The sequence below is a fragment of the Physcomitrium patens genome, chromosome 6 (genome assembly GCF_059467195.1).
Source record: "Physcomitrium patens ecotype Gransden chromosome 6, ASM5946719v1, whole genome shotgun sequence".
Lineage (NCBI taxonomy): Eukaryota > Viridiplantae > Streptophyta > Bryopsida > Funariales > Funariaceae > Physcomitrium > Physcomitrium patens.
Window position 1 is genome coordinate 8,069,147 of NC_143415.1, and position 11,352 is coordinate 8,080,498.

At 32.1% G+C, this 11,352-nt stretch overlaps 1 protein-coding gene across 1 annotated transcript; it reads right to left on the reverse strand.

Moving 5' to 3' along the window:
• Nucleotides 1–1,178: 1,178 nt before the first annotated feature.
• LOC112283113 (uncharacterized) lies at nt 1,179–4,073 on the reverse strand. The gene is made up of 2 exons (XM_024521448.3): nt 3,429–4,073; nt 1,179–2,036 (listed from the first exon to the last, which is right to left on the reverse strand). The coding sequence occupies exons 1-2, from the start codon at nt 3,777–3,779 to the stop codon at nt 1,665–1,667; spliced, it is 723 nt and encodes a 240-aa protein (XP_024377216.1). The 5' UTR covers nt 3,780–4,073; the 3' UTR covers nt 1,179–1,664.
• Between the last annotated feature and the right edge of the window lie 7,279 nt (nt 4,074–11,352).

Here is an 11,352-nt window from a genome sequence, read left to right on the forward strand (position 1 = left end):
ACTTAATAATGTATATAACCAATAAAAAATATACTTTTGTTTTAAAAATAAATTTATACTTTTATCTTTGCTATTAAACTTTGAATATGAATTATATGTATATATATATATATATATATATGTATGTATATATACATATATATATGTTTAATAAAGGTCATATTTATCTCTATTTTTTCTATTTATTTCTCATCTCTTTCTTTTAAAATAAAAAAATATTAAATATGACTATCATAATGTGATGTATAAAAATTAAAATTATAGGTAATTATGGTCTATATACTATATCTAAAGGTCTTGGTTCAAAAGTTTTATCAATGTTCCTCTCTTGATGCAGAAAATCATTCTTTAGATATAGTATAAAGTAAAAAGGAGATATGAAATGGATGAAATAATTATTCTATTAAAAGTTTAAATATGTCATTTTATATCTTAATTTTAACAGTTATGAGAAGTATTATATTGTTTTTCAATTTCAACCAATCAAGTAATAGTAACCTCACTTTTTTTCTATATGGAATAAATAGTATTGTATTCTAGAATTTTTCAACTTCAATCAATCAAAGGATTTAAAAGTTGTGACTTCTCACATTATCTTCTAAGTTTCAAACTAACTAATTATTCTACTGTTTTGATTATCCAGACTACTTAAAGAAGTCTTTATATTGATGAAACAAGATAAAAAAAAAATACAACATTTATATCTTTTGATTGGTTGAAATCTTGAGACTTCTAAAAAAAACATTTAAAAATTGTGGTCTCTCATATTATCTTCTAAGTACAAAGACCCCTTAAGTAAGTAGAATTAAATAGATGAAAATAGAAATAGTTTAAATTGCTTATATTTTTTTATAAAAAATGAAAAAAAATTTGTAAATATAAATAGGATCTTTAGGTGTTTTAAGATATACCATGTAGTTGAAAAGCTTCTCTTAGTTACTTCATTAATTGATTTTTTTTATTTTTATTTTTTCATGGCCTTTTAATAATAGAATGTCAACCAGCCTGAATCACAATATATACGCATTAACAAAGGATTAATTAATGAAGTAACTAAGAGAAGCTTTAACATTAACATTAGTTGAAAAGCTTCTCTTAGTTACTTCATTAATACGCATTAACAAAGGATAATGACAACATTGTTACTTGAATCTTAAGCACAAGAATGAAGAATTGGATCAGTAAAATACACCAAATTTGCAATGTCTTCTGACATTCGGCGTTAATTGGCAAGTACGAAGTGAAGTTATGTTGAACACTTGTACCGAAGGCCATGAGTTGAAGTGATACCTTCCATATTTAAATCACAACTCACAGTCAGAGATCTTTCAACAATGATAAGATATTTTTAATAGCAATTTAATAACTAACCAGTCATGATTATCGTTCTTCGAATAGACGGCAGCATCAGTTGTAGACACAAGACTGACGGCGATGAAGAAGAGAATCTGCGGCGACCAGGTTCCAATAGCACGATTTGGGCACTTTAAACACGCCCTCGGCGCAATATACAAGTCGATTGAGTTGATCAGATAGCAAACATCTGATGCCAGCTGTAAGTAAAAACGGTGTTTTGCTTGTAGGAATGACTCATGTCCATACCCATATTGTGTGCACATGGGTGCAGATACCCAGGTCATATCTTTCCAATTCTGGGGTGCATCCTATTGCGATTGATTTGGAGTAAACGTGATCTCAGAACCATACTTCTTCAACAAATTTTGATACCCATCTACCTGACCATCATCATAGTCGCCATTCGTGCCGGGTTTCCACATTACAAGCAAGCTTGCTGCAACAGCCTCGTTTGTGTCAATAAATCGTATCATGTACGTTGGGATGTCCCCTCGGGACGACTTCCCAGTCTCTAGCTTGGCAGAGACAACTTGGTCGATCAGCAGATGAAAATCCACGTTGTCTTCCCTCAGCATCAGATTAGCATACTCTCCACGCCCAGGAAGTGTGTGATAGAAGAGCTTCTCTAGATTGGTGACGGATTCCAACACGGCCACTCCGGTGTTCACGATCAACCGAACCTGTGGGTACAAGCGCACACATATGTTGTAAGACGTTTGAGGATTACAGGAAAGTTCAATCATACTTCACATTCTCTTCGCAGAGGTGTTACCTTGATCACTGCGCGTAATAGGCCCAAATAGGACAATTGACACCTAAGCCCGAAGCACTTCCATCAATTCTGTAGAGGCTGAGTTTATTCAGGACATATTTTAAACCTGTAGTAACCACCAACACAGTATTGTATGGCAGTGCCCCTCCCACTGCTGCATACATCCAGGCAGCAAGTGCATTTGCTCTCGCTTCAGTTTCCCTAACTGGGACATTCTGGAGTGCACTAAAGATAAAGAAAATTAAATCAACAGATGCAAAAGTGGTGTGCGTTTCAGATAGCAGGATCAATTGATCATATTCGAATCTAGGAGCGTCAACTGGCATCACGAAGCAACGACTGCCAGAACAGTAGATTGCAAAAAGAAACTTTTTCAGCCATCTCAAACCCAGACACGACCGAAAAATTGGTGAAGCTCACAACAATCCCACTGCAGATGAATGCGAGTTCCTCGCCACTACATCGAACAGAATACGAACACGGACAGATTAGCCCATCGTGCCAAATCCAGGCTCAATCTTGCGAGGAAAATCCCGTATTTCTCTATCACATTAGCGGTACATCCCTGAAGTACATTTCGGACAATGTACATTCCGAATCGAATACTAACACAAGCGAAAGCTAGTAAAGACGAACAACACAGTATGATCACTCGCCACTTGCGTAATTCTTCCACAATCCGAATCCGAATGTGCACAATCCAACTCCGAACCAAGCAATCCAATGCAACGCAGCGGAAAGTGAGCAAGACAACCGTGAGATTCTTACTAATCTCCCAACTTATGCAGAGCTGCTTTGCTTTTACTCTCTGCATTTCACGACCTAGCATTCCTGCACCTGTCTACCGCTAAAAATCGATCCGACGGCAAATTGACTGCAATGAACGCACCATTGTTTCCCCAACTTGCATTATCAAACAAATTTCCCAACTTCAAACCTACCTCCCACATGACTAAGAATGGGTGTGTTCAACAACTGTGCCATTACTATAAAGTCACTCAGGAGACGGCTGCGTGAAGAATGTACCCTGAGGGAACAAACTTGAACAACCGAAGAGTCAATCAGTTAATTTTTTGCGGACACAGAGCTCAATGAATACCGCTGTAAAACGGTCAAAGCATTCGCGAGAACATTTCACAAGAATCTCTCCGGTGCGCAGCACAAGACAATATCAATTAAACCGCATAAGCGCCTCTTGCCAACACCGTGAAAAACGACAATAACAACATCACATCGACAACATTGCCAGCTCCTTAACCTCTTCGACAGCATCACAACCATTGGCTAGAAAACTTCTCACCCGTCCAACTGATTTCAAATCCTCCAGAAAAACCTTCACATCAACACCAGCTGCCTGCTGCTCCTCCTCCTCCGCCTGTCCTATCACGGCCTTAGCCACAACCATCGCCCCCCGAATCCTCCTGAAAGAAAAACTCCCGTTCTGCGAGCTGCTCATCGCGGCCACCAGGTCACTGCTCCAGCGACAACACTGCAGCCGGAGCGCAGGCAGAGCACAGGAAGCGCCGGTCTCTGGAATGGCTCCCAATCTCGGACCGATCGAAGAGTCACCACGATTCCCACAAGGAATCAACCCACTGGGAACTACCACTACTACTCTACCTGTCCACGGCACAGCGGTGGCCATAGCCATGGCTAACTATCGCTCTCTCTTGCCTGGCAATGCAACTACCTGATCCTTCGACGATGACGACGACAACAACCTGCGGTTCACGTCGAGATCAATCCCACCCTCCTCCTCCTCACTCACTCACTCACTCACTTGGACACTAGAACGACACTGACCCACAACTGTGGCGCTCGTCGGGATTGCGGCTCAGAGTCAGTCTTCTCATGAGAAACTAACAAACAGACCCCCACTGGTGGCGATGGATCATCAAACCAGCTCCGCCATTGGGCCCTCCTTCACCGCCACTCGCTGCTGCTGCCCTCCTCCCACTGCATCGTCCTTGGGGGCGGTGGGAGGGAGTGGATTCCTATTGGCTGTTGTATGGTGCATCTTCGCCGTTCAATTGGTTCTCGATCGGGTGGAGGCCAGCAGCTCTGGTAGCAGACCTCGGGGTTTGTGCGTAGGGTGCTGTTGAGGGGAAATGAGCTTGAAAAAAGTTCCCTCCACATGGAAAAAGTTTCCTATTTTATGAGCTTGAAAAAAAAAGCTTGCTTTGATTTGCTTTAAACTACAATGAATTTCATTTTTTTTTCTTTTCTTCTTTGTCTTCAATTTCTTAGTTTGGGGGATATTTTTTAGTGATCCACATCAAGAGGTTACTTCACAAAAATTTGAGAAGTCATGTCAAAAAAAAATTTAGAAATTTAAAAATAGAATATCAAATTTTTAATAATTTTTTATTATAATTTTAATATATAATATTTAGCACTTTCAAAATACAAAAAATATTAATATATAGATTGTAGTATTAAATATATATATTGAATAATCTTTTATATATATATATATATATATATATATATAGATATATTGAATAATCATCATTTAATTTTAAACATGTTTGCTATTGAAGTAATTAATAAAATCATCAATCATATTTGATTGAAGAAAAGTCTTCTATATGTCTTTTCAAAAAAAATTATATTACTAAGAAAACAAAAAAAAAATCAATTGCAATATTTAGATAGTAAAGCAATTATCTTCAAAAAGACATTTAAACTTTTAACTTGAATTTTTATGATTTTAATGATGCTAAAAGTTTTTTTTTGAATATTTATGAATGTTTATAGATTTTTTAAGATAAAAATTTAATAAGATATATATATATATATATATATATATTATTAATACTATAATAATCTATCATCTACTTAATATATATAATAGACTTAAGTTTTTACTAAATTTATCCATATATTTTAATATCACTAACATACATACCTATATGAATAGGTAGAAGTAGATAAAAATAGATTAATTTCATAATATCTTCTAGAAAAGCTTCCTAGAAGCTTCATAGATGTAGTTTTGACTTTATACATGTTTATAGTTGATTGATAGGTTAGAAACTTAGTCAACAAGTTAACCACATGTTACAGGTATTAGTAGCTTGTAGAAGAAGCTAACTATGTGGCGTGCATATTGAAAACTTGCCTTGCAAGTTAAGATACGTGTCTTGCAAAGTCAACATGTGTTGGAGGTTTTGTAGAATATTGCTACATAGCTCTTAGTTAGATAGTATATATGGAGGCAAGAATGAATCCTTCTTTACTCTTATCAATGCTTCTCTAGTTATTAGTCTTGTTTTAAGACTTTCTAATCTTCTTGTCTTTAAAAATTGCCATTCTAATTTAATATATAATTATCTTTGAATGATTTTTTTTTGTATTTTTGAGTGACATATAAGTGTATTAAGATAATGCCTATGGAAAAAATTTAGATTCTATGCTAAATACTTGTACAATTGACGAAAGAAAGTAGATCAGCCTTACAATTAAATTTAGAAAATCTTGCTTCTAAAAGCACAAAAGAAGCAAGGATTGATATGCCCGAGAAGTTTGATGGAACAAGATGAAAGTTTTGAGAATTTTTTCAATAAGTTAAGCTCTATTTAAGATTACATCTTTTTCAATATTTCAATGGATTTATTCAAATTGCATTCAATAGTGCACTTTTTTCTAAAAGTGCTCTCTCTTGTTTTGCACTTTTAATGGAAAATGATTCACAATTCTTTTGTGATTTGAATTTATTCTTATAAGTATTTATAACCACATTTGAAAAAAATGATTGAAAAAGATTAACATAGACTAAGCTCTTATCTTTATGACAAGAATCACGATCAACTACCATATATATTACTAAATTCTAAAATCTTGCTTGTGATGTGGATTGAAATGTTAAAGCCCTTAATAATTAATTTTGATATGGATTGAAGGATGATGTCAAAAATTTATTATTAACAATGCTAAAAGCAGATTCTTTAGAACAATTTATCATTCAAGCCATTACATATAATAATCGACTATTTATCTAAAGAAGAATAAATCAAGTAATGATAGCAGCTCCTAAGCTTTCAAAAATCTATTTATTAAGGCCAAAATCAATAAAAATTAATATTGTATATTTAAAACCTCTTACTAAGAAAAAAAAAGACTCAACACCATTAAAAGGATTTATGCTTATATTATAGAGAAGCTTAGTATATTGTTCAATATTATTCAAAGAAGCAATATAATCACAAAATGAAGAGCATGGTTGCCAAAGAAGATAATGTGTTGGAAAACAAATTTTTTTCAACTACAATAAGGACCATGCGGTTCGAATCATGTATAACACCTAGTAAAGGTCTTATTTTTTCTTCAAATCCCTCATCTTGCTTTATAGTAGATGTATGTTTAAGATCTAAAAATCATAAAGTCTTTGCATTATTTGTTTCAGGAGCCTCAACTTATTTTATAAATGAAGATTTTGTCAAAAAATAAAAAATACTGTTAGTCAAGAAAATTAAACCCATACATATAGAAATGATAGATGATTGTTTGTTATCTTTTGGAGGTATTATCCAAAAGATTGTTCTTTTAGATGTAGCAATTAAAGATTAGAATAACATAGTAATATTTAATATTATAAAATCTGTCTTTAATTTGATTATTTTAAGATTATTGTGGTTAAAAAAATATAATCTTCAAATGGATAATATTTTTCATAGTTTAATCCAAAATTCTATTTATTGAGTAGAAATACATAAGTTTAGTACTTCCAAATTTTTATTGATATGTGTAAGAACTTTTATACATGCCACAAAAGAAGGATTATTGTTTGTTATATATGCTACATCCATTTCTGATGGTAGAAAGATATTAAGTAGTATTTGTAGTCAGTATTAAGATTTCTAGGATGTTTTTGAAAAAAAAATGTAGATATTCTTCTACAACATCAATCTTATGATTGTTCAATTGATTTCCAAAAAAGAGCTCAACTACCATTTAGACCAATCTATAATTGATTGTAAAATGAATTGGGTGCATTAAAAGAATACATTGACAAGAATTTGGCTAAAAACTTCATAGTCATTCAAAATCTCTAATATAAACTCCTAACTTATTTGTGAAGAAAAAAAATGGATCTTTGTAGATGTACATAGACTATTGAAGACTTAATAAGATCACCATCAAGAATAAGTATCTCTTATCTTTGATTTTAAGATTTTTAGACTAATTCAATCAAACAAAGATCTATACATAAATGATTCAACAAAGAGCATACAACTTAGTCCGCATTAAAGAAGGAGATGAATAAAAGACTGCTTTTTGAACTAAGTATGGACTCACAAATGCACGACCTGCTTTTCAATATCTCATGAATGACGTTTTTTGTGAGTTTCTTGATGATTTTGTTATTTGTTATTTAGATGATATTCTAATCTATTCTAAAAATATAAAAAATAAAAACTTCATATTTTTTATGTGTCACAAAAACTTATAGATGCAAGATTATATGTTAAGACGAAAGAGTGTATATTCCATATTATTGAAGTTGATTTTTTAGGATACATTATTTATAATAAAGGACTTATGATGGATCCAAAGAAGATCAAGTCTATCATAGATTGGAAGATTCTAAGAACAATAAGAGATATGCAATGCTTTTTGGACTTTGTTAATTACTACTAAATCTTCATCAAGAACTTTTTTTAAGTTGTAGCTCCACTTATACATTTGACTCGTAAAGACAAACTTAAGTGGAATAAAGAAGTCAAAGTATCATTTGATATTTATAAAAAATAATTTATTTTTGCATCAATCTTATATCATGCCAACTTCTTTAAGGAATTTTTCATGGAAACAAATGCATTAGACTTTGTTTTGGATATAATATTTTCAGAAATAAGAGTAGATAACAAATTCCATCTAATAGCTTTTTATTTTAAAAAAATTTTAGTAGTAAATATCAACTATAAAATCTATAATAAAAAATTACTTGTAATTATGAATTCTTTTGAAGAATGACATCATTATTTAAAAGGCCCTTCCAATCTAGTTACTACATATATATCACAAGAATTTGAAGTACTTCATGTTAGCATAGATATTGAAATATTGTCAAGCTTGTTAAAAAATGTCATTATGAAGATTTGATTTTAAGATGACATCTTTACCTACAAAATAACAAGGTTTGACAAAAAAAATTTCTAGACATTTGTATCTTGTTTCAAAAGAAGGAGATGTAACTTTGATCAATAAAAAATGATTGTCTTGAAGCTTGACTAATTTTATCTTTAAGCAATAAAATCAACATTAATTGTTGATTCAATCTTTGTCAAGCAAATTCAATTGAATATGTTCTTTGATTTTTTTATTTATGATATGAAGAATATTTCCTTTAAGTATCATGTTACTTTTAAATTTAAGTTTAAAAATAATCTCTTCTATTCCAAAGGTCACATATATATTCTAAAAAAAAACATATTTATATATTTTTTAAGCACGTCACGACTTTTTAGCAACAAGACATTTTAGGTACAATAAGACTCTAAAGCTTATATCTAAAGATTTTTAGTGGCTGCAAATGTGAAAGATTATGAAAGTTTTTTTATAATCATATGATATTTTTTCAAGTTCAAAAACTCCTTGTCATCAATCCTATAAACTTTTCAAATCATTGTCTATAATAGAACAACCATGGTCGTTTATTTCTATAGATTTGATTATAGATCTTCTAAGTTCAATATTAGTGATTATATATTGTTGAAGATCTATATTTGTGATTGTAGATTGTTGAAGATCACCAAGCTCTTACTTAATTACCACCACATGAAGATTAATCATAATAAGTTGCTGATAGTCGAAAGGCAATAAAGAATTAAAAGAAGTTACTATAGTAGTGGCTAGGGTTTTAAGGTGGTGGCTAAGATAAGATGAATGTAGGTTTAGTTGGAAGGATGAAGATGTCTCTAGATGAAGTCCATATACTTTGGATGTAAATTCTATCTATAAATAAAAAGAATTGGAAATAAGAGACATCTTACTTCATACTTCTCTTCGTGCATAAATCTTGCTGATGCTAAGTGTTTGTAGCTTTTAGACTTCTTTTCTTCAATAGGTTATGGGTCCACACACATTTTCTTGAATTTTTTGAAGTTCTTTGAAGTGATTGTTGATGTGTGGAGTAGATCAAGTTGTTGCTGCTGATGTTAGGATTTAGAAGTACCTAACTTTCAGATTCAGATCTAGATCTAGATCTTAATTTACTCCTACTTGTGGTCAAGAGCATTTTTGGTGTTGATATTTGGTTTTTCACCTTAAAATTTTTTTATAGAATACTTATATTTTACTTTTATTGAGATAGATCCTTTGTGGTCTAACTTTCTAGTTTCATGTCGTAAAGATACTAATTATGCTTAAGAAACCTCTCATGGTGTATAGAAGTATTTTGTAAGCATAAGTGTGATATTTGAGTGACAAATCAGATTTGAGATATTTAGATAGGTCATTAGACTTGTGAAAATTCTTAGAAGTGAAGTTGAAAGTGTTTTTGAAAGTAAGAAGACTAATTTGTTCACAAAGAAGGATTTTGTGATTCTAAGGCAACAATACTTTCTTTTTTGTTTTAAGAGCATTAGGACTTCTTCTTTTAATCTTTTTTGATACATTTCTCCCTTAGACATGGCTTCAAGTAAGGGTGAAGGATTGAAAGTAATTGAGAAGTTTAGAGGTAAAAATTTCTATTATTGGAAGATAAAAATGGAGCTTTTGTTGATATCTTTGGATCTTTGGAATATTATAGATGAAAGTGAAGAGACTCCAAGCATAGATGCTGATATGAAGGAGAATAAAGAGTTCAAACGTCGTGAAAAGAAGGCTTTTGGATTGATTGCAACCAATGTCGATGAAGCCAACTTCTTCTACATCATCTCTTATAAAAGACTAGTGGAAGCATGGAAGACTCTTTGTAATATCTATGAGAGTAAGAAATTATCCAATATCATCTATACAAAAATTAAGTTCTTCACTTGCAAGATGGAAGAAGATGAAGACGTCATGGCTCATGTCAATAAGATAAAGGCTCTTATAAACCAACTAGCAATTGTTGACAAGTCTTTAGAAGAAAGTGATATTGTCATGATCTTGCTGATGAGCCTTCTTAAATCCTACAACTACCTTATTGTGGCATTGAAGTCTATTAAGCTAAAAGAGCTTTCAATGGACTAAGTGAGAGCAAGACTTACCTATGAAGTAACTAAGAAGAAAGAAAAGGAGTCCCAAAGTGAAGATTCAATATTCTACTCACATCAAGGCAAGAGCAACTATTCAAATCAATAAGGTAATATCAAATCTTGCTTCATTTGTGACAAAGTAGGCCATTTTGCTCGAAATTGCTACAAAGGCAAAAAAATGGAGAAGGAAAATAAAAATAGTGTGCAAGATGAGTTTGGAGGACATGATTATGCATTCATGGCAACAAATAGGACCTCTATGGCTGCCATGTCAAGATAGATTGTGGATTTAGATTATTCTAAGTATATGACACCTTATAAGTGTTTATTTGATACTTATGAAGCTATTCTAGCATAAAATGTTGTGTTGGCAGATAGTGGCACATGTGAAGCTATTAGAATTGATTCTATTATGGTGGAAGTGGTTGTGAATGGACAAATTAATAGGATCAGATTCAAAAACGTCCTTCATGTGCCTAAGATGAAGCAAAACCTACTTTCGATGAGTAAACTTTTAATGGAAGGTTTTAAAGTTTAATTTGACATGAATGGATGTTTTGTAAGAACATTGAGTAGAGACAAGGTCTTCAAAGGCTTTAGAGATGAAAACTTATATGATCTCATTTGTAAGAAGGTGAATGGAGTAGAGGTAGCTGCATTTGCTGAGTTTATATCAAATCAAGACAAATTGAATATATGGCATCATTACTTTAGCCATTTGAATGTGAAGAATATGAAAGAGATCAAGTCTATGGTAAGTAGCTTAGATCTTGACAATACAAGCCAAAATACAAAACAACATATATGTGAAGGATACATATAAGGCAAACAACAAAGGACCTTATTTCCAACTAATATAGCAATATGTGCTACTAAGTTGCTGAAGATTATCCATTCTAATGTATGTGGACCTATGAAGAATATAAGTATTAGAGGATCAAGGTATTTTGTCACTTTCATTGATAATTATTCTAGAAAGATTTGGATCTATATTCTTAAAGTAAAGGGTGAATACTTTTGGAAGTTTGAAGAGTTTAAAGT

Bases quoted from the DNA above. Each gene is read 5' to 3' on its own strand.
- LOC112283113 (XM_024521448.3), bottom strand. From the start codon at position 3,779: ATGGCTATGGCCACCGCTGTGCCGTGGACAGGTAGAGTAGTAGTGGTA. The intron at 2,037-3,428 runs GTGAGAAGTTTT...TTGTACCCACAG, and splicing joins ATTTGAAATCAGTTGGACGG to GTTCGGTTGATCGTGAACAC.